The 25,579-nt window shown below is 38.9% G+C and overlaps 1 protein-coding gene across 2 annotated transcripts in view; it reads left to right on the plus strand.

Moving 5' to 3' along the window:
- The window catches only part of ADCY1 (adenylate cyclase 1), a 175,889-nt gene that overhangs the window by 107,011 nt on the left and 43,299 nt on the right, over positions 1 to 25,579 (plus strand). For both annotated transcript variants that reach the window (XM_083823552.1, XM_083823553.1), the window contains 3 exons: positions 722 to 880; positions 2,206 to 2,347; positions 21,254 to 21,409. In XM_083823552.1, coding sequence (XP_083679678.1) covers positions 722 to 880; positions 2,206 to 2,347; positions 21,254 to 21,409 — 457 coding nt within the window. The remainder of the gene's footprint in view (positions 1 to 721; positions 881 to 2,205; positions 2,348 to 21,253; positions 21,410 to 25,579) is intronic.

Consider the following 25,579-nt stretch of genomic DNA (forward strand, 5'->3'; position numbering starts at 1 on the left):
TGTTTGTTCGTTTGCAAGTCAGGTTAAAATTAAGCCCAGTAAGATAGTTTCAACAATCTTCTTTTCATTCCAACAATCACCTTGTGTTTGCTTGTCATCCTGATGAAATAAGTACACATTGGGAAAAAGGAACATTTATGAGAGTAAAAAAAGAAGTAAGTAAATGTGAGATGCAAGATAAACAGGAAAGTGCAAGAGTTAAGCTGTCTTTGAGTTATTTGAGTTACAGCTAGAAAGTTCTTTGTTTCAGCAAAATCAGCAAAATACCTAAGCTTCTGTATAAGTGTGATAGCAAATACTGAAAATGAGACAATGAAACATAAAAGTTTTAGGGAAGTTTCATGACAAAACCATTTACTATGCTTTGCTTTTTTTTTTTTTTTCCTGTATTAAATGTAATGAAATGTAACCTTTACTGTGTTTCATTGAAATTTGGAAAATCAATTTCTTGTTCAAGAAATTTAGAAATACTGAGAAATTGATTCAAGACTAATTAAAATATGAGCAAGAGAATAATTCATTTACAATTACAATTGAGGCTTTGAAACTAGCCTAGGAGTGAAGGGAAAGAACAGTACCTGAATACATCATCTGAGATTTTGAAAAGTTCCTGCCTTTTCAGTTATGTACATATTTGTTAACTTTGGGGGAAGGAGTGAAAAAGAAAATCAAGAGCAATGCTATTGTCTAAAGACTAATATCATGATGCTATATATTCCAGATCTGTTGCAGAAGCCACAGAGGTTGATCTCAACATGAGAGTTGGATTACATACAGGAAGGGTACTTTGTGGGGTCCTGGGTCTACGAAAATGGCAATACGATGTCTGGTCAAATGATGTGACTTTAGCCAATGTAATGGAAGCTGGAGGGTTGCCTGGGTAAGTATGAGGAACAAAAAGCAAACAAACAAACAAACAAACAAAACATATAAAAAGAATCAGATACCTGTATAGGTGAGGAATTTATTTCCTTCTTTGCAGAATTTGCAATGTAATGGCTATTGATAAAAAGGATTAAGGGTTTTGTACAGTAGGAGTAATCATTGCATTATATGATGTCTCCTGTGGAAGTGTCCAAATGATCTTAAGATTCATGTTAGTAATAGATTAGATTAGAAGTAAAATGTTAAGAAGAAAAAGAAGAAGAAAAAAGGATTTTTCTTAAACATGCACATACACCTGCAGCCATTCCATGAAGCACATCTTAGAATTTGAAGTACTCCTTGGGTGTCCTTGGACTCAATTTAAATGGACACTGTTCATTTTCACAAATGTGCTTAGATGTGCTTCTGTATGCAACTTGCATTTGGACTGGGATCTACCAACTTCTGCTGGATATTTGTAAGATTATGATTTGCTGAACAGGAGGTCAATGGAACCTCTTAATTTTTTGGTTAAGTGAATTTCTATTTGCTGCATATGTCTCTCTAAGACAATTTTGGCAGTGTGTTTTTGTATGTTCTTTACCTTGAGGGTTCCCAATGGAAAAAAAAAAAAAATAAAATCTGAACATATTTAATAGAGAAGAGCAGTAATAGCTTTGCAGATATCTTCTGGGAAGGCATTTCAAATATAAGGGTTCCTTCAGGAGGAAATGTGAAGATAGTTTTGGGGATAAGCAAACTCAAAAATAGAATCACAGAATCATAGAATCATTAAAGTTGGAAAAGACCTCCAAGACCATCTGGTCCAACCATCTCCCTACCACCAATATCACCCACTAAACAATGTTCCTAATAGTGTCAAAGATGGCTGTGCCGCCAAAACAAAGTGGATTAGAAAGCTGCCTTAAAACAGAGTAAGTAAATGGAACATGTCAAAGCTGTGAAGAGAAACAGAAAGAGAAGAACAAGGAGTTTCTTCATGTACATGAGAGACTTGGAGTGTGGAGCCACAAGTTTCAAACAGCAGGCTGTTTTTCCAAGCAGGCAGTGAGATAAACACTTAAATCCATGCAATGTGAAAGATGATGCGCAGACTTCCACTTTCTACAAATCATTAAGTCTGCAAGGATTTGGACAATCTGCAGTTACTGTTTTGCTCATTCAGCTCATGTTTAGAAAAAGCATTTAACAGAAATATTTTTGTGATTTTTTTGGCTGCAAAGACAGAGCCCATTATGATCTTTTGCATGAGTCTATTACACTAGCGACTACCTGGTAATATACCTTAGCTTTGAAGAACAATGTCATTTTTCTCTCCAGGAAAGTTCACATTACAAAGACCACCTTAGAGTGCCTAAATGGGGACTACGAAGTAGAACCAGGATATGGACATGAAAGGAATAGTTTCCTGAAGAAGCATAATATTGAAACCTATTTCATTGTGCCATCCCATCGGAGGAAGGTAGGCTCCACAAATTCTAGCTTGTTTGTGGCATGTTTTTTGGTAGTTTAACAACTGTTCTATGATAGTCTGAAACAGAGGCAATACCAGTATTTATTGTTTCTAAAAGCTTTTAAACTCTTGTAATTAGATGTTTTGGTTTTGATTGAGCCAGGAATACGAAAAAAGCTAACCTTGTACATTACTTAGAAAAGATGATCACTATACTTTTGAAGTTTAAAATTAAAATAACTTTTCACTTAACCCACAAATAAAAGACAGCTTTTGGTTTATTCAGATTCTGTAATCATTGTATTAGAAATGATATCGTATGTTAGTCTAAAATGTAATTCATTCCTATCTTCCACCTCCATTCAAAAGGATATTTCTGAACATTAATGCTGGCAGCCTGGCTATTTTTTCTTGCTCTTTAACTCCCATATTTCCATGACATTTTACTCACACCCTCCTAACTCTTTCTACAACCGCTCGTGATAGTGATGACTCTTTTGTTAGGCCTTGAGGAGTCCCTACTGAATAGATGCAGAAAAAAAAAACTAGTATTTACAGACTTGTCATGCCCATAGCAGAAGAGACAGTGAAATGAATTCAGCAGTAACTGAATTAACATTCCCTGGAAGTCTGGAAGAGTTGCCATGTTGCCAAGCTGTACAACACAAGCCTTTTTATCTAGGTCAGGAGAAGAGGCTGGAGTCAGTCATCCTGCTTTCAAATGTATATATCAATCTACTGTAGATCAGATATTTATGCTCAAGCCGAGTAAATTTTCTAAGATTACTTCAACAAAGAATATATTCTCTGTCCAAAACAGACAAATCGCTGCAGTGTTTTCTCCTGCTAAGCTGAGCTGCTCATGACAAATTCAACATCATTTCCCTTCCTTGCTCTGCCACCTCAGACTCCCACGATGATTTTGGTGATCTCTTTCCTATCCTAGCTGCCCTTCCTCCCAGATTTTGTCAGGTTCCCCTCTCTTTTCAGTACATTCCTTTTGTCAGACACTCGGAGAAGTACTGGGAAAAGAGAAGTAAGTCAGTGATGTTGGAAGGGTCTGCTCTTTTCTTTCTTTTGGTGGAGAACAGAAAATGGAAAGTGTGGAAAGAGTAAGATTTTAGCTCATCTGAGCAGGAACTTCACTTCTTAGACGTTGCTCAGGATTTAGCCACGCCTGGTAGAGATGGATGTGACGCCTCATTCTAGCCAGATTTTCAGAATAAGGAGAGAGTCCCATCAGTGCAATGGTAATTTCTTGAGTCGCAGTGAAGTTGGTGATAGTGACCTTCAAGCAGGTTCATTCACAGTCACACCTTTCTTCCTCAACCAGTTACTGAGTGCACCTCAAAAGTAAATGCTGAAAAACTGTAAGTTTCATCCAATTGGTATGTCCCAACAAAAACAACTAATCAATGGTCCTATTTAGGACAATCTGTTTTTATACTACAAAATAACTTTTGTGACATCAGTAGGACTCTTGAAAGTCCCTAATCATAATTTAAGCATGTTCAGTTTGTTCCAAACTTCTCCATATCAAATGATGCTTATCTTAAAAGTTATCTGCCCTAACATATTTATTACTCTTTATCTCAGCCGGACAACTCAGAATACAGACTTTTGCACATATATTTTCCGAGACTCTGCCCAAATAAGTTTAATTCAGGGATTTGACCTTTAGAGAGAAATTTTAAAATACAAGTCTCAAAGTAAGTACAGAAACAAAAAAGATGAGGTTTTGAAGTGAATTCAAAGCTCCATGCTTGAGGATGTTAGCTAATTTTCCGTTAACATGTGTTTGACAAAAATGTAACCAGGGAAAAATAGATCATCTTGAATTCCGGGTCAGCAGTCAGGTTCCTGGTCTGAATTTGATGATCTGGGGAGTTTTTCTGGAAAGTCTGGGAGTCAAGTCACCAGAGAATTCTGATTCTGATGATGAAAGCTACTGCTGCTTTATACCAGAAGGGTTGCTGCAAGGGTGTTTTGTTATGTGCTTCCTCTAAAGCGTCTTGTTACTGGAGAGATAGAATATCCCTGACTGCTCTGATAATCACACGATCTCATGTTTTGTTCTTCTGCTGGTATATATGATTAGACTCCTTTTTGCATAGTATGAAATAAAATAGGTCGAAAATCAGTGGGCTAAATTCTGTTTCCATTTTCAGTAAGAGGTTTTTGTTGGCTTTCTTGAACCCAGAATTAGTTTCTAAATTAACCAATCTCTCCTACTGACAAAAAAAATAAAAAAAAAAGTATGTTGCTTATTGCTGCTACGTTTTTTGTCTTTTCTGCTGTTTTGACTCCTAGAGCATTATGTATCATTTCATAATACATAAAAAAGGGAGAAAAGGCAGTAAATGCATCTATTACATGTAGACACTGTATTCTCTCAACTGCACCGATTGAAGAATTTCTAAGAATAGAATCTTGACATTCACATATTAAAGTAAATGAAGCCAATGCATGTTTAATGAGCAAAGATGAGAGCTTACATGTGAGCACCCATTCCTTTTTGTTTGCAAGGCTGCAGAGAAACTGCTGGTGACTGCTGAGAAACAACTGATCGGTTTGTCATCAGCTACATTAACTGAATGCCATGTTACCCTGGGTGTCACTGATGGATTTGTAGAAGTGACAGATGCTGCAGTACAGCTTGGCTGACATCAGCTCTGGCGTTCATCAGTGCAGTGTCAGCCAAACTGGCAGAAAGAAATACTTCACGAATTTTACAGATACAGACAGTCTTCTCCACTGGACTCAGAACAATCAGTGCATCACTTTGCTGTTTGTCACAGTATACTACAGCCATCCCCAGTCTTTGTACACTTGCATTGAACCACTAGATACTAATAAGTACATTTGTAATAGACTATTTAGCTGTAAGATAAACACCTAACATATCCCCTCCTACCTTGATTCAGTCATTAAGCCTTCAGAGATGTACAATCAGAGGACTGGCCCTGAAGCACAGACAAGATCTAGTACCTGTAGGTGAATTCATGTATCTGATGGTTTAGTATTGTATTCCTTCCTCTGGAGCCTCATTAGCTGAAATGCAAAGACATTTTTCGTTCGTTATGCATCATCTCTGAGATTAATATGAACTGACTGTAGCAGGGATGATTCCAAGAAGAATTAAAATCAATATTATCAGCAACAGATGGCCAAGAATCTGTTGAACTTGAAAGATAAATAGACTTTTTTATTATTAATATTTATTTAGAAGACACATACCCCACATTTTCCCTTATTTGATGTGCCGGAAAGACAGATCAACTAAGCCAAGAACGAGAACAGTATATAAAGACTCATTCATGTACCAATTACATTTAAAATGTGAACAAATTATAAAATGTTCCCAATTATTTTAATCATTTATTCAGTCAACTGACAACCAAAATTTTGTGATCTGATATGATTACTAGAATGGTGTATAAGCTAAAACATGAGAGGGAACTTAGAAAAGACCACTGAGGGTATTCCTTTCTTTTTGTTGTATTCAAGTCTTTTATTTTGGTAGAGATTATATTAGTCTATTATTATTACTGTTATTTACTATTTGCTATTATTACTATTATTTATTGTTTATTTTTATTATTTAGCAACAATTATGCGTGTTTGACTGGATAACATTCAGCTTCTAAACTCACTTAGATAGTTTATCAGATTTCCAAAGACATAATTTTTTTTTCAGTGAAATTCAAACTTTTGGTCACCTTTATTTAAAATCTTACATAAATATGTTTTTTAAATATATACAAATGCAAAATTATATAACCCAACTAGAAACAAAGTTTCTAGTTCTGAAAAAGCTAACACATTTATTTTAAATGACGTCTATTATTTCTTTATATTATATATAGTTTCTAAGCCATATAGTGATATGACCAAAATATTGCACTGAGACAAGATTTGAAAAATTTGATTTAAGTAACTAGCCACAAGCCTCAACACATATATGAAAATCTTCATCTGATCTAGTTAGAAAAATTGATCTCTTTCTGATACATTAAATATTCACAAATATATACTCTATGCTTTAGATACATGGACATTCTTAGTATCATCAAATGTCCTAGCTTTCTGAAGTATAGTAAATATTACTCTGTATATGGATGTTATTAGAGGGGAAACAAAACAAAACAAAACAAAACAAAACAAAACAAAACAAAACAAAATGACTAGGCCAGATCCTGTCAATCTCAGAGCCCCTTCTGGGAACTTTATATTCCTGCTTAGACCCAGCTAAATAATTTTCACTGTTGATTCCTCAGTAATCTCTCTCACTAATCCTGTTCCAGCTTTCAAATTGTGTGCTTGAAATTCAGTTTAAATTTCTTTTAACAGAACGGGTCTGTTTTTCAATAGAATTCTTTCTTTTTCATTGGCAGCACCAGCATTAGGCAAAGTATCTTTGCACCAGTTTTATTGCTGGCATAGTAGGCTCACAGATGCTCAGCTCAGTAGCAAGCTTAACCTAATCTACTTCACTAGAACTATTATTTTCCTGCAGTGTAACACCTCTTAAGATTTGGCTATGTCTGCAGTGATAGCCAGGTGGATTTTTCTTGGGCTTACTTACTTATATTTTCTACATTAATTCACTCTCTACCTGTGTCTCTCCAATTTGGAGAAAGCACATTATTTCCACTAGATGAGAAACCAGCCCAGCCCAGACAATTAAGCACATTTTCTGAGGTATTTCTCTGGATAGCCAAGCAGTGGTAAGAAATTACGAAGTTTTTCTAAGGAGAAAGATTTCTCAGAATGTGTAATTGTTTCCATTTACAGAAGTGGGCCTGCCATGACTGTTAGTCATTGCCAGCTTAAGGGAACCTGCTTCACTTGAATAACTTTGCCAGGTCAATATGACCTTTGCCAGGTCATATTTGCAAATACAAATAATGCCACAGACCATTAATGGTAGGCAATAGAGATGTTTCCAAAAAAAAAAAAAAAAAGGGGGACTATAAAAATTATGAAAATCATAGATAAAGTCTATAGATACATTTTATAAATGATTCCTATATATTCATAAATGTATCATGGATTCTACAGCATACCTTGACTGTAATGACTAATTAGCTTGATAGGTTGCTAAACACCACCTGCAACATTTCTACTAATGTGTTAGTGAGTTATGCACCAACTAACTGTGTATTCAAATACATTTGTTATGTTTTATTTGTGGCAATGTAAATCACACATTGTCTGCATCTACTATCTGAATAGTGCATGTGATGGTTGTTCATGAAAAGTGAGTACAACATCTGTTCACATTTTGGAAACTAGCTGTACAATGAATGTAATGAAAAATAAGTTTGAAATATTAAAAGAGAGAGAGAGAGAGACATTATATTTACAACTTCTCTGTTCAAATATTTCTCTGAAGGGGCTGACATTTATCCTTCCTACCTTACCTTGTACATACAAAGACATGCCAGGCAGTCTCAGAAAATCCCTTCTTTAGCTTGGACAGCCATAACATATTATCTGAAGTCTCTGAGTAATGCTATGACCACTCTGAAAACCACAAGTAAAATGGTTCACAACCTTTCTGAATACTTGTCTAGTTATTCAGCTGGAAGTAGATGACAGAGAGGAAGGGTGTTCTGTCTCCCACCTATTTTGCTGCAGCGAATCTGCAGTAAAATGATCTAAAGACGGTGCTAAAATTTCTATTTTATTTTTGTCCAAAAAATAATTATGACCAAACCCAAATACCAGTAGTTTATTTGAAAAGAGAACTTAATGCAATAGTTGAAGAAGAGATCACTTTTGTCAGTCTTAAGATTTTAGGAAAACTTTACCGAAAACCTAAAAGTTAAAGAATCCTCTTAATAAGCAAACACGGCTCAGGAGAATTCTTTGGAAAGTACTGTTTAGAATGTAAAAATTCTTGTAAACATTAGAAATCTATAGTGCAGTTATCTACAGCACATACTTGTGGCATAATTTATTGTGAAATACAGATGGATTTGACAGCTCAAAGGTTGATCATTTAATTTCTTTGACTCATGATCTGCCTATTAAGGCAGAAACTCTTTCTGCACACCTGAGATTCATTCTGCATGACAACAGGTGCAAGAAAAGTGGCAAAGACTGTCATATCATTGTCATATCTACCATAAACAGATGTGATTTTACATTTCCTATATTGCAGTCCTCTCACCAAGGAGTGGCTGGAAAGTAAACAAATTTTCTATCACTTTGTTGCTTGAAAAGGCAGTATATTTGACTTGGAGCCCAACAGCTTCCTTTACTATTAATCAACATAACTTTGTTCCATGAAACAAATGATCTGCCTTCAATATTAAAATAAATCACTAGGCCCCATACTTTTCCACCACAAGCAACAGGTTTTGTCTGCTTATGTCTTTCTTCTAGCTGATTTGACATTTTTCCCCAGTCTTGAATTATTTTCATGTAATAGCACAGAGCAGACAAAACAGATTGCTTCATGATTGCTTTTGTGCTTTGTATAGATGAAATACTTAGTAACTACATGTGCTTACCTTCTGACTTAATCTGTAAATCACTTTCTTTCATGTATTAATAATATTTTCTTCTTAAGTGAAGTAGTTTGATGTGTATGATCGATGCATTACTACAGCATTTCACAGCAGGTTGTTAGACTTTGTCTGACTTGTTTTAAAAAGTTCATCTTAGCAAGGAAAGATTCTCAATAGCCTGTAAAGTAGATGCTGAAAATTTTCTAATCATCATCATGTGAACAATAAAAAAAAAAAAAAGCTAAAGGACTAAATTGAGTGAAATGATGGGTCTAAAATTACTGCATTTATTTATTTTTATTATTTTAATTCAAACTGAAGTTCCATTTATATTTGTAGGACATTTCCTTCTCTGTAAATTTGATTGAATAAGTCTGTTTAGGTCTACATGGACATGCCATAATTTTTCTTTTTTTTTTTTTTATTTTCCAACAGTATTATATTTGTGTTTTCCACAGAGCACTTATGGCCCAAGAAATCCATCCATATGTCTAGAAGTTCCCTTGGACTTTTTTGCATCTGTCTCTACTTAAAATGTCCTGTCCACATTGTCTCAAGAAAGTCTTTGTGATCATTATGCTTTGCCAGCTTTCTGAACTAATTCATTCTGAGGATATTTTGACATTAGTGGCATATGTTTACTATCCCTTTTGGAGTGCTAGAGTTTCGATTCCTGCTCTAAGTAGTAAAAGAATAAGAGATCTTTACAGCTAACGCAGGGCATGTGAAAACTCCAGCTACTCAAACTCTCTCCTTTGATAGCATACAACACGCGAAAATATGTTTGGCAAAAGTGGTCTAACTTTAAATGCACCTGAGTGCCCAATTTGGGGTACACACTAGGCACACATTGAGGATTTCTGTTTTCAAAGTGATGCTTGCCTGCAGCTGCCATTGCTGTCATGCCTAGGAGAGTCCAGCCTGGTCTGTACTTTGAATGGCTGACAACTCCTGCTGAGGAACTTAACTAAGAGATTTAAATGCCTAACTTGGACATTTTAAGTTTTAACACCCCAGTTATACCTTAGCAGAATTGTTTTAAAAGATAGACACAGCCTTTTGATGGAAGCTCTAGCTTATTTCTAGTTGTTGGAATATACACACCCCAACACTGGAAGTAGACAACATGTGCTACCACCCAGCAAACAGTGTGCTACTGTAGATCTTCAGGACTGTTCCTGCAGTTGCCATGAAGCTGCTACAGCATTTATGATTTCTGTGAATGTATTTTGAATGTCATTGGTATCTTTTTTCCAGTGCTGTTTAAGCACTGTAGCTGAATATAGTCAGGGGAACAGTGGTCTGCTGCTGTTTCTGAGAATCCCAGATAAGCACCAGTGAATCCCTTACTGGAGTATCACATGAGATTTAAACGCTGGGGTGTTTTCCCAGAATTTTAATCAGTAATTTTTTGTTTCCTGTGTACTTAAAAATGCTCACAAAGCTGTAGACAGTCAGGCTGCTTTCAGAGTGCTGTTAATCCCAGCTCTTAACCTTGTTTGCTGACTGCTTTGCAGCACATAACCAGCCTTTCTAAAATTATGAAGCAAAGAAACAGTGAACAAAACAAAAGATGATGCCAAGGGTTAAAAAAAGGAGTGTGAAAGTAAAATGCATTGACAACATGAGCTAGAACAAGAATGCTGCATTCCAACTTTCCTGTAATACTGTCCTGGAGCAAGTTCAAGGAAAAGGCAGAGTGAAAGATGTTTTGTTTGTTTGTTTCATTTTTATATGTTTTGTTTGCTTGTTTATCTTAAGTCTGTTTTAACAGACTGCACTGCATTTCTTGCCATTATCAGAGGCTTACAGCAGAAGGTGACCTTACTGAAATGCTCCACTCAAAAGTTCAGTGTAAAAAGTGTTGTTCTGCAGTAAAAAGAATAATAATTTAAAATAAGGGACAAGATTTGTGAGATGAAAGTGAGAGAGTTCCTTTGTTTGTGTTTTTTATGTTGCATATATAAGAGCAGAATGGAAAATCTCCAGGCCCAGTGCAGAATCCATAGGTCCTGCAACTACCAGACAAAAAAAAAAAAAAAAAAGTATAAAATTATCCATGATCTAGGAACTGCCATTGTACCCTTCTTGTGTGTATTGCAATGTCTTTTGCATGTTTAGGGTCTTGACTAGCCATGAAGAACAGAAGATATATGTGTTCCACACATTTTCATAGCATTGCACAGTACCTGGATTTGGAAGGGGCCTCTGGAAGTTGTGTGGTCAACCCCCCTGCTCAAATCAGGGTCACCTTCACAGCTAGATCCGCTTTTGAAATTACAACAGGTTGCTCAGGACAGAAGTATCCAAAAGATGCAGCAGTTTGTGCAGTAGTTCACTCAGAATGACATGAAGAAGGGGGCCCACAGTTGACTTCAGATGATTTTAACTGTCACAGATATGGTGGTGACACACCATAGAGATGTTTTGCCAGCAGTTTTTGGAGCGGCTATCCCTGCTAGAGTGGAGACTCTGAGGCAGACAAAGCTTCAGACGGCAAATGTAGTCTTCCACTCCCAGCTTGCAGAAAGTGCCTAAGGCTTCATTCTGATGCCATGAGAGATGCTCCTCTGTCCTGCAAATGTGCTGTGTTGGAGGAGCTGTGCCATCAAGCAGAAGGAGTTCCTGGAAGAAGTGAGCAGGTTGTACAACATCAGAGAAGATGAAAGGGGGATTGATGGGATCCTCTCTGTGATGCAACAACTTGAAGACTCTCAGACCCCAACTGCAGGAGAGAAGCTGGCAGTATCCATCCCCCACTGCTGAGGTACATGTAATCTCTATATGAAGGGAAGGATGGGAGCTGATTACCTGTGGTGCCAAGAGAAAGGCTCCTGCCCCACCTAAAGGCTTATATCTACAAAATAGGTTCACTGCCCTCAGTGTTGAAGAGGTCAGATATACCTACAAGCAAAGAATCTCGTTCCCCTAACCCATGCAAGATCACCAGGAAGAAATGGCAAGTCATTGTAATGGGTGACTCCCTATTGCAGGGGAGAGAGACACCCATTTGACTTATCAACTAGAGAGATTTGTTGCTTACCAGGAGTCCAGTTCCAGGATATTGTGGAGGTACTGCTGAATCTCACCTACCCCTCTGAATGCTACCCCTTCCTGTTATTCCATGTAAGCACAAATGATACTTCCAGGGGAAACCTCTGGCAGAGAGCTGGGGAAAGTAGTCAAGGGCATGGGGTCCAGGTGGTTTTCTCTTCAATCCTGCCAGTGACAGGAAAGGTTGTGAGGAGGAGGAAACTGATAGTACAAGTCAATAATTGACTATAGAACTGGTGTTGGTGACAGGGTTTGAGAGCATGGGACCCTGCTTGCAGATCAGCATCTGTTTGGGAGAGATGGGATCCAGCTCATGAACTGGGGCAAAGTTGTTTGTTTGTTTGTTTGTTTTTTCCAATAGGATGGCTAACCTCATAAGGAGGGCTTTAAACTAAGAATGAGAAGGGAGGGAGAAAGTAACCAGCCTGTGATGGACAGGGTTGTCAAGAAAAGGGCATGGGGTGATATGACCATGAGGGATCACAAAATCAACAAAATGGGGCTTAAGCAGGATCAGCTATAGCTTTGCATATAAGCAAGGAACTGACTACAAGGCACTAATATGGAGAAAAGCCCTAAACCCATTCTGGGATTCCAGCATTCCAGGGAGCCTCTCTGAAGTGCCTATGTACTAATGCAAGTACCATAGTGAATAAACATGATGAGTAAGAGATGTGTGAAGTTGCAGGGCTATGATCATGTTGGGATCACAGATATGTGGTGGATTGGGTCCCATGACTAGAGTGATACAATGGAGGGATACAGGCTCTTTAAGAAAGACAGGATGGGAAAATGAGGAGGGGATGTAGTCACTTATGTGAGAGAGAAGCTGGAATGCATGGAGCTCTGCATGAGGATAGATGAGGAGCCAACTGAGAGCTTATGTTAAGGTGAGGGTTAAGGGGAGGACAGGTAAAGGTGACATTATAATGGATGTCTGCTGCAGGCTACCTGACCAGGAAAAACAAGAAGATGAGGCCCTCAACAGACATACAGGAGCAGCCTCATGTTCACAGGCCATGATCTTCATGGGGAACTTTAACCACCCTGATATCTACTGGAGAAACAACACAGCAGGACAGAAACAATCCAAGAGGTTCCTGGAGTGTGTTGGCAATAACTTCCTCCGCCAAGTGATAGACAAGCCAACAAGGAGAGGTGATCTGCTGGACCTCATACTCACCAAAAATGAGGGCTTTGTTGGGAATGTGAAGGTCACAAGCAGCCTTGGCTGCAGTAACTCTAAGATGGTGGTTCAGGATCCTGAGGGCAAGGGAGGAGGGTGTGAGCAAACCCTGGACTTCAGGAGAGCAGACTTTGGCCTCCTCAAAGATCTGTTTGGAAGAATCACATAGGTTAAGGACCTGTAGGGAAGAGGGGCCTAAGAAGGCTGGTTAAAATTCAAGACTCACTTCCTCAAGAGTAGTCCATCCCAATGAATGAGAAGTCAGGCAAAAATGCCAGGAGGCTCAAACACATAAAGGAAACACACAGAGGATGGAAGAAAGGACAGGTAACCTGGGAGGCATACAGAGATGTTGTCCAAGCATCCAGGGATGAAGTTAGGAAAGCTAAAGACTAAATAGAATTGAATCTGGCCAGGGATATCAAAGACAGCAAGAAGGGTTTCTCTAACTACATCAGCAACAAAAGGAAAATTAGGGAAAATGTTGGCCCACTGCTGAATGACATGGGAGACCTGGTTACACATGAAATGGAAAAGGCTGAGGTACTGAATGCCTTCTTTGCCTCAGCTTTTACCAACAAAACTGTTCTTTGGGAATCCCAGGTCCCAGAAGCCAGGAGGAAAGACTAGAGCAAGGAAAATGTACCCTTAGTGGAAGAGGATCGTGTCCTCATGCAATACATAAGCAAACTGTGCATACGTAAGGCCCTGATGGGATGCATGCAAGAGTGCTGAGGTAACTGGCTGTCATTGTGAGGCCACTCCCAATAATCTTTGAATGATCTGGGCAACTGGAAGAGGTGACCAAGGACTGGAGGAAAGCAAATGTCACTCCTGACTTCAAGAAGGGCAAGAAGGAGGACCCAGGGAACTACAGGCTGGTCAGCCTCACCTCCTTCTCTGTGAAGTTGATGAACAGATTATCCTGGAAACCATTTCCAGACACATGAAGGACAAGAAAATCATCAGTAGTAGTCAACATGGATTCACCATGGGAAAGTCATGCTTGACAAACTTGATAACCTTCTAAAATGAAATGACTGGCCTGGTAGGTGAGCATAGAGCAGTGAATATTGTCTTCTGGACTTCAGTAAGGCCTTTGACACTGTCTCCCACAAGATCCTCATAGACAAGCTGTTGCTGGATAGGCAGCGAGGTATGAAGACTGGGTGAATGACCAAACCCAGAGGGTTGTGAGCAGTGTTGCAAAGTCTAGTTGGAGGATAGTAACTAGCAGTGTAGCCCAGGGGTCAATAGTTTTTCAGAACATTTTTGGGACAACTCTGGTTCTGCCTTCTCCCTAATTACTATATAGGTGGTTGAAGCCTTCTCTTCTTCCAGCTAAACAAAATGAATTTTCTCAAGCTCTTCTCATATGTCATATATGTTTTGACACTCTTACCATGTTTGTGAACCTTTACTGAACTTGCTCATTCCAGTTTGTCTTTCTTGTACAGGAGAGCCCAGAAGCAGAAACAGTACTCCAGTTTATTTAGTGACTTGTACAGAAAAACTTCCATTTGAATCAGAGAAGCTGGAAAACAGCTGTATTTTTCAACATCCCAAGATTGTATGCTATTGAATTACCTGCTGATAAGCTTCAGAAAGGAAAAAAAATGTAGTTGATGGTATGAGATAAAATGTTTGTTCTACCTACTTCTTTGAAGATATGATCATGAAAACAAATGTGTTTGAGGAAGTCACGTTGGTGGCACAGGCACACTGCCTCAGCTGAGTTTTCAAGCTTCACATTGTTCTTGGAAATGCCTACTGTAAGAGGTTTGCATTGGGGAAGGTTTAAATTCTGCTTTCTTCACAGGACTTCAGATTCTTATACATCCATGCCTTACATGTTTCTTTGTCGTGCCTTCTTGAATCTTTTTCTAGCAAGATGTTCTACCTATTCTTTACCCCTCTTGCATCTTTACTGAGGCATTTCCTTAATGAAGGCTTTCAGGCACCTCCTGTAGCTCTCTGTACTGACTCTCAGTCTTCTCTTCTCCAAGATAAACAGGCCCAGCTCCCTTAGCCTCTCCTTGTATGAGAGATGCTCCAGTCCCTTAATCATCTTTGTAGCACTCCGCTGGACTTGCTCCAGGAGCTCTCTCTTGTCCCGGGGAGCCCAGAACTGGACACAGTACCCCAGGTGTGGCCTCACCAGGGCTGAGTAGAGGGAGAAGATCACCTCCCTTGACCTGCTGGCAACACTGTTCCAAATGCAGCCCAGGATACCGTTGGCCCTCTCAGCGTAGATTCATTAAGGTTGGAAGAGACCTCTAAGACCATCAAGTCTAACCATTAACCTAGCACTGCTAAGTCTACCACTAGGTTATGTCTCTACTATGTCTCTAAACACCACATCTACATGTTTTCTGAAGACCTCCAGGGATGGTGACTCAGCTAGTTCCCTGGGCAGCCTGTCCCAATGCTTCACAAGCGTTTCAGTGAAGACATTTTTCCTAGTATCCAACCTAAACTGCCCCTAGTGCAATTTGAGGACATTTCACTTGTCTGATCACTTAGTGGTTGGGAGAAGAGAGTGATCCCCACATCACTATAGCCTCCTTTAGAGGCTAATTGTAGGCTCTATTGTAGGCTCTAATTGTAGGCTAATTTAGAGGTTAACTGTAGAGCATGACAAGGTCTCCCCTGAGCCTCCTTTTCTCAAGGCTAAATAACCCCAGTTCCCTCAGCTGCTCCTCATAACACTTGTTCTCTAGACCCTTCACCAGCTTCATTGCCCTTCTTTGGACATACTACAGCACCTCAGTTTTGGGGCTCAAAACTGAACACAGTATTTGAGGTGTGGCCTCACGAGAGCTGAGTATGGAGGGACAATCACTTCCCTAGTCCTGCTGGCCACACTATTTCTGATACAAGCCAGGAGGCTGTTGGCCTTCTTGGCCACCTGAGCACATTGCTGGCTCATATTCAACTGCCTTTCAACCAATATACCCAGGCCGTTTTCCGCCAGGTAGCTTCTCAGCCACTCTTCCCCAAGCCTGGAGCATTGTATGGGATTGTTGTGACCCAAGTGCAGGGCCCAGTACTTAGTCTTGTTGAACCTCATGCAGTTGGCCTCTGCCCATCAACACATCCTATCTAGATCCCTCTGTACAGCCTTTCTACCCTCAAGCAGATCAACACTCCCACACAACTTGGTGTCATCTGAAACTTACTGAGGGTAAACTCAATCCCCTCGTTCAGATCATTGATAAAGATACTGAAGAGAATACTGCTTGTGACTGGCTGCAAATTGCATTTAAATCCATTCACCACAACTCTTTGGGCCCAGCCACCCAGTCAGTTCTTTACCCAGCAAAGTGTATGGCCTGTCCAAGCCATGAGCAGCCAGTTTCTCCAAGAGAATGCTGTGGGAAACAATGTCAAAAACTTTACTAAAATCTAGGTAGATAACATCCACTGCCTTTCCCTCATCCACTAAATGCATCGCCTTGTCATAGAACGAGATCAGGTTAGTCAGGTGGGACCCACATTTCATAAATCAACTAGGACTGATCACCTGGTTGTCTTGTATGTGTCACAGGACGACACTCAAGATGATCTGCTCCATAACCTTCCCTGGCACCAAGGTCAGATTGACAAGGCCTGTAGTTCCCTGGGTCCTCCTTCCATGAGCCTCACAACATCTTCATAGTCCCTTTGAATGGCCTGCCCCTTCTTCTAAAGATAAGAAGCAAGATAAGAAAAGATAAGAAGCTCTCTCTCTTTTTTTTAGCCATAGCTCTCTGTTAAGCCAGGCCAGTCTTCTTCCTCACTGCCTTGTCTTTCAGCACATGTGGACGGCCTGCTCCTGCACCTTTAATATTTCCTTCTTGAAGAGTGTCGAGCCTTCCTGGACTCCTTTGCCCTTCAGGACTGCCTCCCAAGGTATTCAGCCAACAAGTCCCCTAAACAAGCCAAAGTCTGCCCTCTGGAAGTCTAGGGTGGCAATTCAGCTACTCCCCCCTCCCCCCTTACTTTTCCAAGAATCAAAAACTCTGTTATTTTGTGTTTGCTATGTCCAAGACTGTCTCCAACCTTCACATCACCCACAAGTCCTTCTCTGTTTGCAACCAAAAGGTCCACATGGATAACTTCCCTAGTTGGCCCAGTCACCAGCTGTGTTAGGAAGTTATCTTCCACACACTCCAGGAACATCCTAGACTGTTTCCTCTCTGCAGTATTGTATTTCCAACAGACATCTGGTACGTTCTAGTCCCTCATGAAAACAGGGGCCAATTGTTAGATTTCTCCCAGCTGCTTATAGAATATTTTCATCTGCCTGTTCACCCTGGTTGGGCATTCTATAACAGAATTCCACCATGATATCAGCCTTGTTGGCCTTCCCCCTGATTCTTACCCATAAACACTCAACCCTATCATCAACATCATTAAGCTCAAGACAATCAAAACACTCCCTTACATATAGGGCTACCCCACTGCCTCTCCTTCCTAGCCTAGTCCTTCTGAAGAGTTTGTATCCATCCATTCCAGCACTCCAGTTGTGTGAGTCATCCCACCATGTTTCTGTGATGGCAACTCTATCATAGTTTTTTCCAGCCTCAAAATGGCTTCCAGCTCCTCCTGTTGCCCATGCTGCATGCATTAGTTAGTGTAGGTGCACTTCAGCTGAGCTAGTGATTCTCTCACCTTTTTAGAGGCTGAAGCCCTAATTCCTGTGTGACCATTCTCTGGCACTTCTGTAATTTCTAACCCATCAATATCCCTAGTGTCATTGCTGTCACATGGCTCTCTATCCCCTACCTCCACTGGGATGGGAGAGCAAAGGAACCTTGTATGGTGGTCTTAGAAAGAAAAAAAAAAAAAAAAAAAAAAAAAGGCTGTGCAGAAGTAAAGACAGAGGGAAAAAATAAAAAATAAAAATTATTCTCTACTTCCCATCCATCAACGAGCAATGTTTGGCCCAAGCAGGGCCTCAATACACAAAGCAGTTGTTCAGAAGGGCAAACATCCGCATTACAAGAGCCCTCCCTATCTTTCTTCCCCTTTCCCAGCTCTTATTGCTGACACACTCACCCAGTACACCTACTAGCATACTGTACCAATAACATTGATGTGCCACTCCCAGGCTTATCTCTAGTGAACTTGGTTTTATCCCTTCCCCCTTTCAAATCTAGTTTAAATCTCTTTCAGTGAGTCTTGCTAACTCCTGTGCAAAAATCCTTTTTTCCCTTTGAGAGCGATGTAATGCATCTGTTGCTAGCATGCCTAGTGTAATGCAAAATGACCCATGGTCAAAAAAAAAAAAAAAAAAGTCCTGCCAGTGACACCAGGCTCGGAGACAGGTATTGATCTGCTGTTTCTTCCTGTTTCTCTCCTAACCATTCCCTGCAACCAAAGGGATAGAGGAAAACACTACTTGTGCTCCTGATATCTTAACCATTTGTCCGAAGGCCCTGAAGTGTCACTTGATTGCCTTTGGACTTCTTGTTGGAGCTTCATTGCTGCCTACATGAAAAATCAATAATGGATAACAATCTGAGGGTTGCACCAGGGTACAAAACTTTCTCTTCACATCTTTAACGTGGGCCCCAGGGAGGCAGCAGACTTCCTAAGAAGTGGGTCTGGTCTGTATACTGTGCCTTCTGTTGCATTCAGAAGGGAGATTCCAAACAAAATGACTCATATTTTTCTTAGTGGAAGCAGTTCTGATGCAGGGCATAGGCCAGCTTAACCCCAGTGACACCTTAAAGCTAGATGAACTGTCATCCTTATTATTATTTGGTTACGCTTGCAGAGCCTCATACCTATTACACAAGGACACCTGGGAAGTGGGGGGTAATCACTGCGGAGATGTGCCTGCTATGCCAGCCAGGAACTTGTTGCCATTGCCGTTTATCCTTTAAGTCACTGTGTTCAGCCAGGCGGAGAGAGGATAAGGAATCCTCAATATTCCACCAGAGCTCTGTCTGGGAAGCTGCATTAGTTGTGGTGGGTGCAGAGCTTAGAGAGGCAGTGGCCTTCTTGTGGGTGGATACCATCACTCCCTGGGTGAGCTGGCAAAACTTCAGCACCCTCCAATGCAAACTGATGAGTCCTGTTTGCCTGCCCTATTCGCTGCACTCCTGGTTACTTTCTCTCCCTAGGGGCTGCCTTTGTATGTGGCGGGTGGCTACTGCTACTCCTGGCCCTGCCCAAGCCTCTCCAGTCACTCTCACAAGGGCTGCCAGCTCCTGGCAGCTCTCTCTGGTCCCTGGAGTTTATTCAGTGCAAGAATTTCCCTTGAATGCTGCAGTCCTCTGCTCTGCTGCAGAACATGGCTGCACCAGAGCTAGTCATGTCAGCTACATTATTATTGCTACATTAGGAAAATTTGTAAATAGAGTGCCTGTCCAAAAAGTATGTTTTAGCTGTTGAGAATGTTAGCTCAACAGCTGATCACATCTGCCATACTCAAGTGTACCAATTATTTACTTGGTGTCCTGAGGAATACTTAGTGTCCTGAGGAATACCTAAATTATATTTACTATATGAACAACCTTGTAGATCATCTTCTGTGTGATCACTGCAACACAGCAGAGAGTCTTCTGGCAGGATGTCCTGAAAAGAGTTCATACTAGGAACCTCTTAACAGAGACTTATGTTAAACTATATTTGATCAAGTGACTCACTAGTTTTCTTCTAGATTGCAGTTGGTGACTGTGCACTACAGTGCTGGTAATACTAGCTGGTTTTAATCAGATTTTCAGTGTACAATAAAGTATATAGGCACACATAAGAACCTTTCCACATTTGAAACAGACCATATGTATCTATATATCCATGTATATATATAAACATGTATAACATATCCATCTGCTAATAAAAATGTGCAAGTATTTACACACAATTCATTTTTGTATTTCATGAACAGTGTAACTTACTAAACAGGGTATTGGTAGGCCAATAGGATATACTCTTGATTCTCTAGAAAGTGCAAGTGCTTAACTGTGTGTTAAACAGCATAGCAAAATAATATCTGAGATGCCATTCACAATATAAGCATAGCGTCATTTACTTCCATCTCTCTAAATTTAGATATCCTTGAAAATATGCATTAAACACATGCTTACAGTTTATATATCCTTCTTCATTCCTTGATAATTAAGTAATGATGTAAACTGTTCAGTAAATCATAACATTGTGAGGACCGGACAGCAAACCTGCAGTGTCATTTGTGAGGTTTAGAGCATTTAAATAAGACTTTTGTAGTATGATTTGCTCTGTCTTCTGTATTTAGGAGCGCTAGAGACCAAATCCTCTGCTACTTCTTTATTTTGCTGTTCCAGAATAGGTTAATCTTACAAGCTTAAATTCCCATTCTGTCGTGGCATGGGGTCTTTCCACATTTCCCACGAAGCTGCTTTACATATTCTACATGCCAGAAGCATGAATAACATTGGTATAAATGCTAAGGGCAGAATAAAGGATCACTCTTTTTCTATGTGTGAAAGCATCTGAATGCATACTAGAGGTTTACTAAAGTCAGCAAGAGTTAAATACATGCTGAAAAGTTAAGCAAGAAAATATTTGTCTTTGCTGAACTGTGAGCTCTGTTGTAAAATGGAAAAAAATATACCCAACCCTTTGAGAATAATTCTCTGTGGTATATAATCCTTCATACTTTGAAGAAATGAGTTTTAAGGTATTATTTCAGTGTGTCACAATCTCTTTCTGGGGCATGTATGTATCTTTTAAGCGCAAGCAATCCTTTTCTGATTTTAATGTTTACCAGTGTCTGAATTAACAAAATGAGGAAACAAGAATGAGACAATTATATTTTTAACATAATTTACTAAAAATGTTAATTTCCTCCAAATATTTCTTCTATTTCCAGATTTTTTTAAGTTTAAAGAAATAAAAATATAGCTTCTTTTATGAATTTGTCATTAATATTTTTAATGGTCTACATTTCTATGTAGAAAACTATTCCCAAAATGTTAACTGTGTTCAAATATTCTGTATAATAAATTTTATGTACCAGATTTAAAAAAAAAAAAAAGTAATAGTCTTCATATGTAAATATATAATGTTTATCAAAATTCATTGCTTCTTGATCAGATTACTGCTTTGTTCTAACCACTAGATGATATAGATATCTGCAGGTATGTATCGGAATGTTAATGACAGTTATAAATATTATTTTTTGATCAACAGATATTTCCTGGACTGATTCTGTCAGACATTAAGCCTGCTAAAAGAATGAAGTTCAAGACAGTCTGCTATCTGCTTGTTCAGCTCATGCACTGTCGTAAGATGTTCAAAGCAGAGATCCCTTTCTCCAATGTCATGACGTGTGAGGATGATGATAAGGTAATTCATGTGGGCTCTTTAAGTATCGGTTTCAGGGTCACATCAAGCAGACCTGCTCTGAATATTTGTGGGATGGCCTGGCCAGCTGCTTCATGTGTTCCTGCTGCGGCTAGAGCTATCTAATGCCCACAGTAATGGGAAATACATGCAGCCATCTCACACTAAAGACAAAGCTTAATTATACCACGTCTTACATTTGGAGCTCCTCTTGAATAAACCAGCACAGGTGTCTTACATTGTTTTTATTAAGGGTTTCTTTCAAAGGAATTAGAGATTCTGAGGATATTTATGCAATTACCAAGAGCTGCTCTTTTGCATCATGAGTCCACCACGGTCTGAAGCTGATAGCAGCAAATGCAAAATAAGAACAGGATTTTATATCTCTAGGTGGTTCTCTAAAAAGCAAAAGACAACTGCTTAGTAAACAAAAACCTTTTAAGTCCCTAATACAAATATCTAAGTCACTAATTATCAAATACAGTTTTCTTACTTTTGAATAGCTTTTAATGCTATAACTCATGATTGCTTTATATGCTAGTAGACCCTGGTTTACTTCCTTTTCTGTGTATGGCTCTACCCAGAAATTTATGGAGAAAAAACATTTGAAGACTTGCTCTTTCTATTTTCTTTGCCGGCAGGTGGCAATATTGTATATGCTGCTCTACCAGTGCTCCAAAGCAAGAAATGTGTGCATTGGAATCAGTAATTCATTTTGTATTTGACTGCTCCACTTCTTGTTTAAATTTTTTTTATTATTATTATTTGAATTATGTGCAGTTACTGAAGATTCAGTCTAAATCTTACTTAAAGAAAGAATTATAACTTTTCTAGTTTGTATTTTACATGTGCATGTGTTTCTTCTGAGGGAAAAAGAGAAAAAATTCTGTTAGTTCCTTTAAAACACAATTTCTGTGAAGAATTTCAGAAACTCCAGATTCACTTTTGAAACAGGCCAACACAGGGGCTTCAGTATGGCTTTTCAGTTGTAAATTAGTACTTTTCTTTGCGTATTTTAAAAAAGGCAACACACATAGTCTTTTAAACATATGCAGTTCTTTACAATGATTCTAATGTGTATATATGTATAAATACTGTAGTATACACAGAAAATCGAGATATGGTTTTGCCAGGGTTCTGATGTGTTGATCTTGTTGTATTTTTGTTTTGTTTTGTTTTGTTTGTTTGTTTGTTTGTTTCATGTGAGAACATATACAGTGAAGTTCTGAAATGCTTTCTTTATCTGAACCGGTTATTCCATATTCCAACCTTTTGTACCTGATACAGCACTTTTAACATGGAGTATGATACATGTTTTTAATATAAATGCACTGTGTTGCAATCCAGGGTTTCTTCAGAGATATCAATTCTCTAATCAGTTAAAGCAAGGTATGTCTATAAAGGCTTTGAAGTCAACACACTACTGCAGTATATATTTATTTAATTATTTCTGAGTAATATAAATAGAATCATAGAATCATAAAATATTCTGAGTTGGAAGGGACCCACAAGGTCCAACTCCTGGCTCCACCCAAAAATCAGACCATGTGTAGTGCTGTGACCATATCCTTGGGAAGACTGTTTGAGTGCCCAACCACCCTCTCAGCGAAGAACATTTTCCTGATATCCAACCTGAATTGTGAGAGAAGAGCAGCTCCGCTTGCATAAGAGGGCACAGCTGTGGTTACACAACCCCACGCCACGCACAAGGCATTCCCACCTACTCCCAGCCTGCCCCAGAGGCCTCCTCCACCATCTAAATAGGAGAAGACCAGGCAGTGTGCTCAGGCACTGTTGTCCGGACTGTTCACACTGCTGAAGTGCTAGCTTGCACCTTGCTCTGTTTTGAACTATCCTGTGTAGATGTCTCCAAGGCAGACTCATGGCCTGGTCCGTGGCTCTCTTTTATTTAGGATTTATAGATAAAAGTATTGTCATTAACAGCCTGGGCAAACATAGATACACACATACACACCAGCCCAGGAGACAGGATGATTCTTGATCATGGATAATACGTCATATTACTTTACTGTATGAAATAATAACAGAGGAAAAAATAAGAGACCTAGTGGAAGTAATTATCTGTGAGCAACACCTAATTTGACTTAGCACGGTAACTTTGACCCTATTTTAGAGTAATAGCTAACAGTGTTTATTTCATTGTCTACTCCCATTCCAGATTTTAAAGCAAAGAAGCATTTTTTAAATTATTTTTATTTTTTTAAAGAAAGTTGTTTTGCTCATCCCTATGTGCTCATCCCTGTGGTTTAAATTCAGATTATTAAAAATTCCAGAAGATATATTTTTTGCCTCACCTTAAGCAATGCATATGTTAACTTTTTACCTTCATGAACAGCAAAACTGTTAATTCCTGGCAATATTCCCTGACAGCACATAGTTTCCATATAAACTTGTGGGAGAGCTGGTAGATTTTGGCCTGTTTGAAAGGTCTTCTGCAACAGAACAAATTTATGGTTAGAAATATTTAGAATAGTTGTATGACTCTCAAATTAAGATTTCTATTACGGTTAACTAAAAGCAGAGGATTGGATTTGAATGCTCCAATCCACATATGTCCATAAGGTTATTTTTCATGATGAAATAGCTAGTTCTTACACCACATTCAATTTCACAAGTAATAAGATCTGATAGTTTGAAGAAAAATGTGTCAATTTGTTATTATATAAAATATTTTTCAATTTTCATAATTGTTTAATAAACTGCTCTCTACATACGAAGACAACAAAACAGGACTACAGCTGTAGTCCACTGTTTGTTCAATGATGAGGATCTTACAAGAACTACTTTTTGTGGAGTAAGACAAGAAAATGCCATTCCTACAGAATTACTTAAATAATGAGCACCACCTCTTTTTACCGTCTGGTTTAGAAGGATTTATTTTTGTAATATATCCTTTAAAGAGTGGGCTATTTAGTATTGACTGCTCTGAAGAGAGAAATTTATAATAGCTTGCTGACAGACCCAATTGATTATAAACTGAGCCAATGGAGTCCTTTTCCCTGAGCAGACTCATCATTTCCTAACGTGTTGAATAGTCTTCCTGAACTCTGCAGATGTTAGATAATACATATATATATAAATATTATATATTTATATATATAATGTAATATAATGTGTTATATTACATTATATATTATATATATATATTAATTGTATTTAAAAAGTTCAACTTTACTGAGCTGGGCTGTCAAAACCCATTTGGGAAGTGAGGCTTGACCCCTTTTAAGCTGAAAAGAATGTTCAATATCTTATTCTTCTTGTTCAACATGCTAATTGTTATATGACTGGGTTGTGGTTTTTTTTGTTTGTTTGTTTGTTTGTTTTGAAAGATTGGCCTACATCTTTATCACTCCATGTTAAAAAATGATGAAGTTACAAGTCTGTTTTGTGAAAGCCCTGATCCTTTCAGTGTGTGCTGACACATGGACAGTCATACTAGTGCAGATCTAACCATAGTGGTGTGAATTACAATGCCTTCAGCTGAAGGTTACCACCATTGTAGCTGAGATGCTGCTCACCATTTCTGTGAGTGTTCTAAACTCTCCCTGTGAGACACATTGTCTAAAATTCCTTTCAGATATGCTCTGCAATAAAGCTTTTGCACTGACAAGGACTTTGAGGGATCATCTTTCCTGTTGTGCTATGTCAGCCTTGAAGGTATTAACCCCAGTGAGGAGCAGTTTAGCTCTGATAATTTATTAGACTGCTCCATCCAGTTGTGCAAGTGGCCTAAAAGTGCGTACTAAAGAGATCTTAACAAGAGAGCACTTGGGTGAGTTAGAAATAGGAAAATCTGAGATTTCTGATCCTCTGAAGTCACATATGGTCATCATGCAAGAAGTAATGGAAAATTTTATTTCCAAATATATATTGACACCTGGATGGTCTGGGCCAGTAGGACTTTGCTTGTGTCATGAAGAGCATGGCTGACATGTCTTCAAGATGTGCAGGGCTCTGTGTCTTTCATTAAGATAAAACTTCTAATGATTTTGCTAGGTAAAGTGACTTTGGGATCAAACTGTTTATTTCTTCAGTAGAAAAGAAGTCTCAGGGGAGTATGTAAAGAACATTTCTCTGATGAGGATTGAAATCCTGGAACACAGTGGGAATTTTGTCATCAATTCTAAAGAGATCAGGATTTCACCTAAGGAG

Source organism: Anser anser (assembly GCF_964211835.1).
Source record: "Anser anser genome assembly, chromosome: 2".
Taxonomy (NCBI): Eukaryota; Metazoa; Chordata; class Aves; order Anseriformes; family Anatidae; genus Anser; species Anser anser.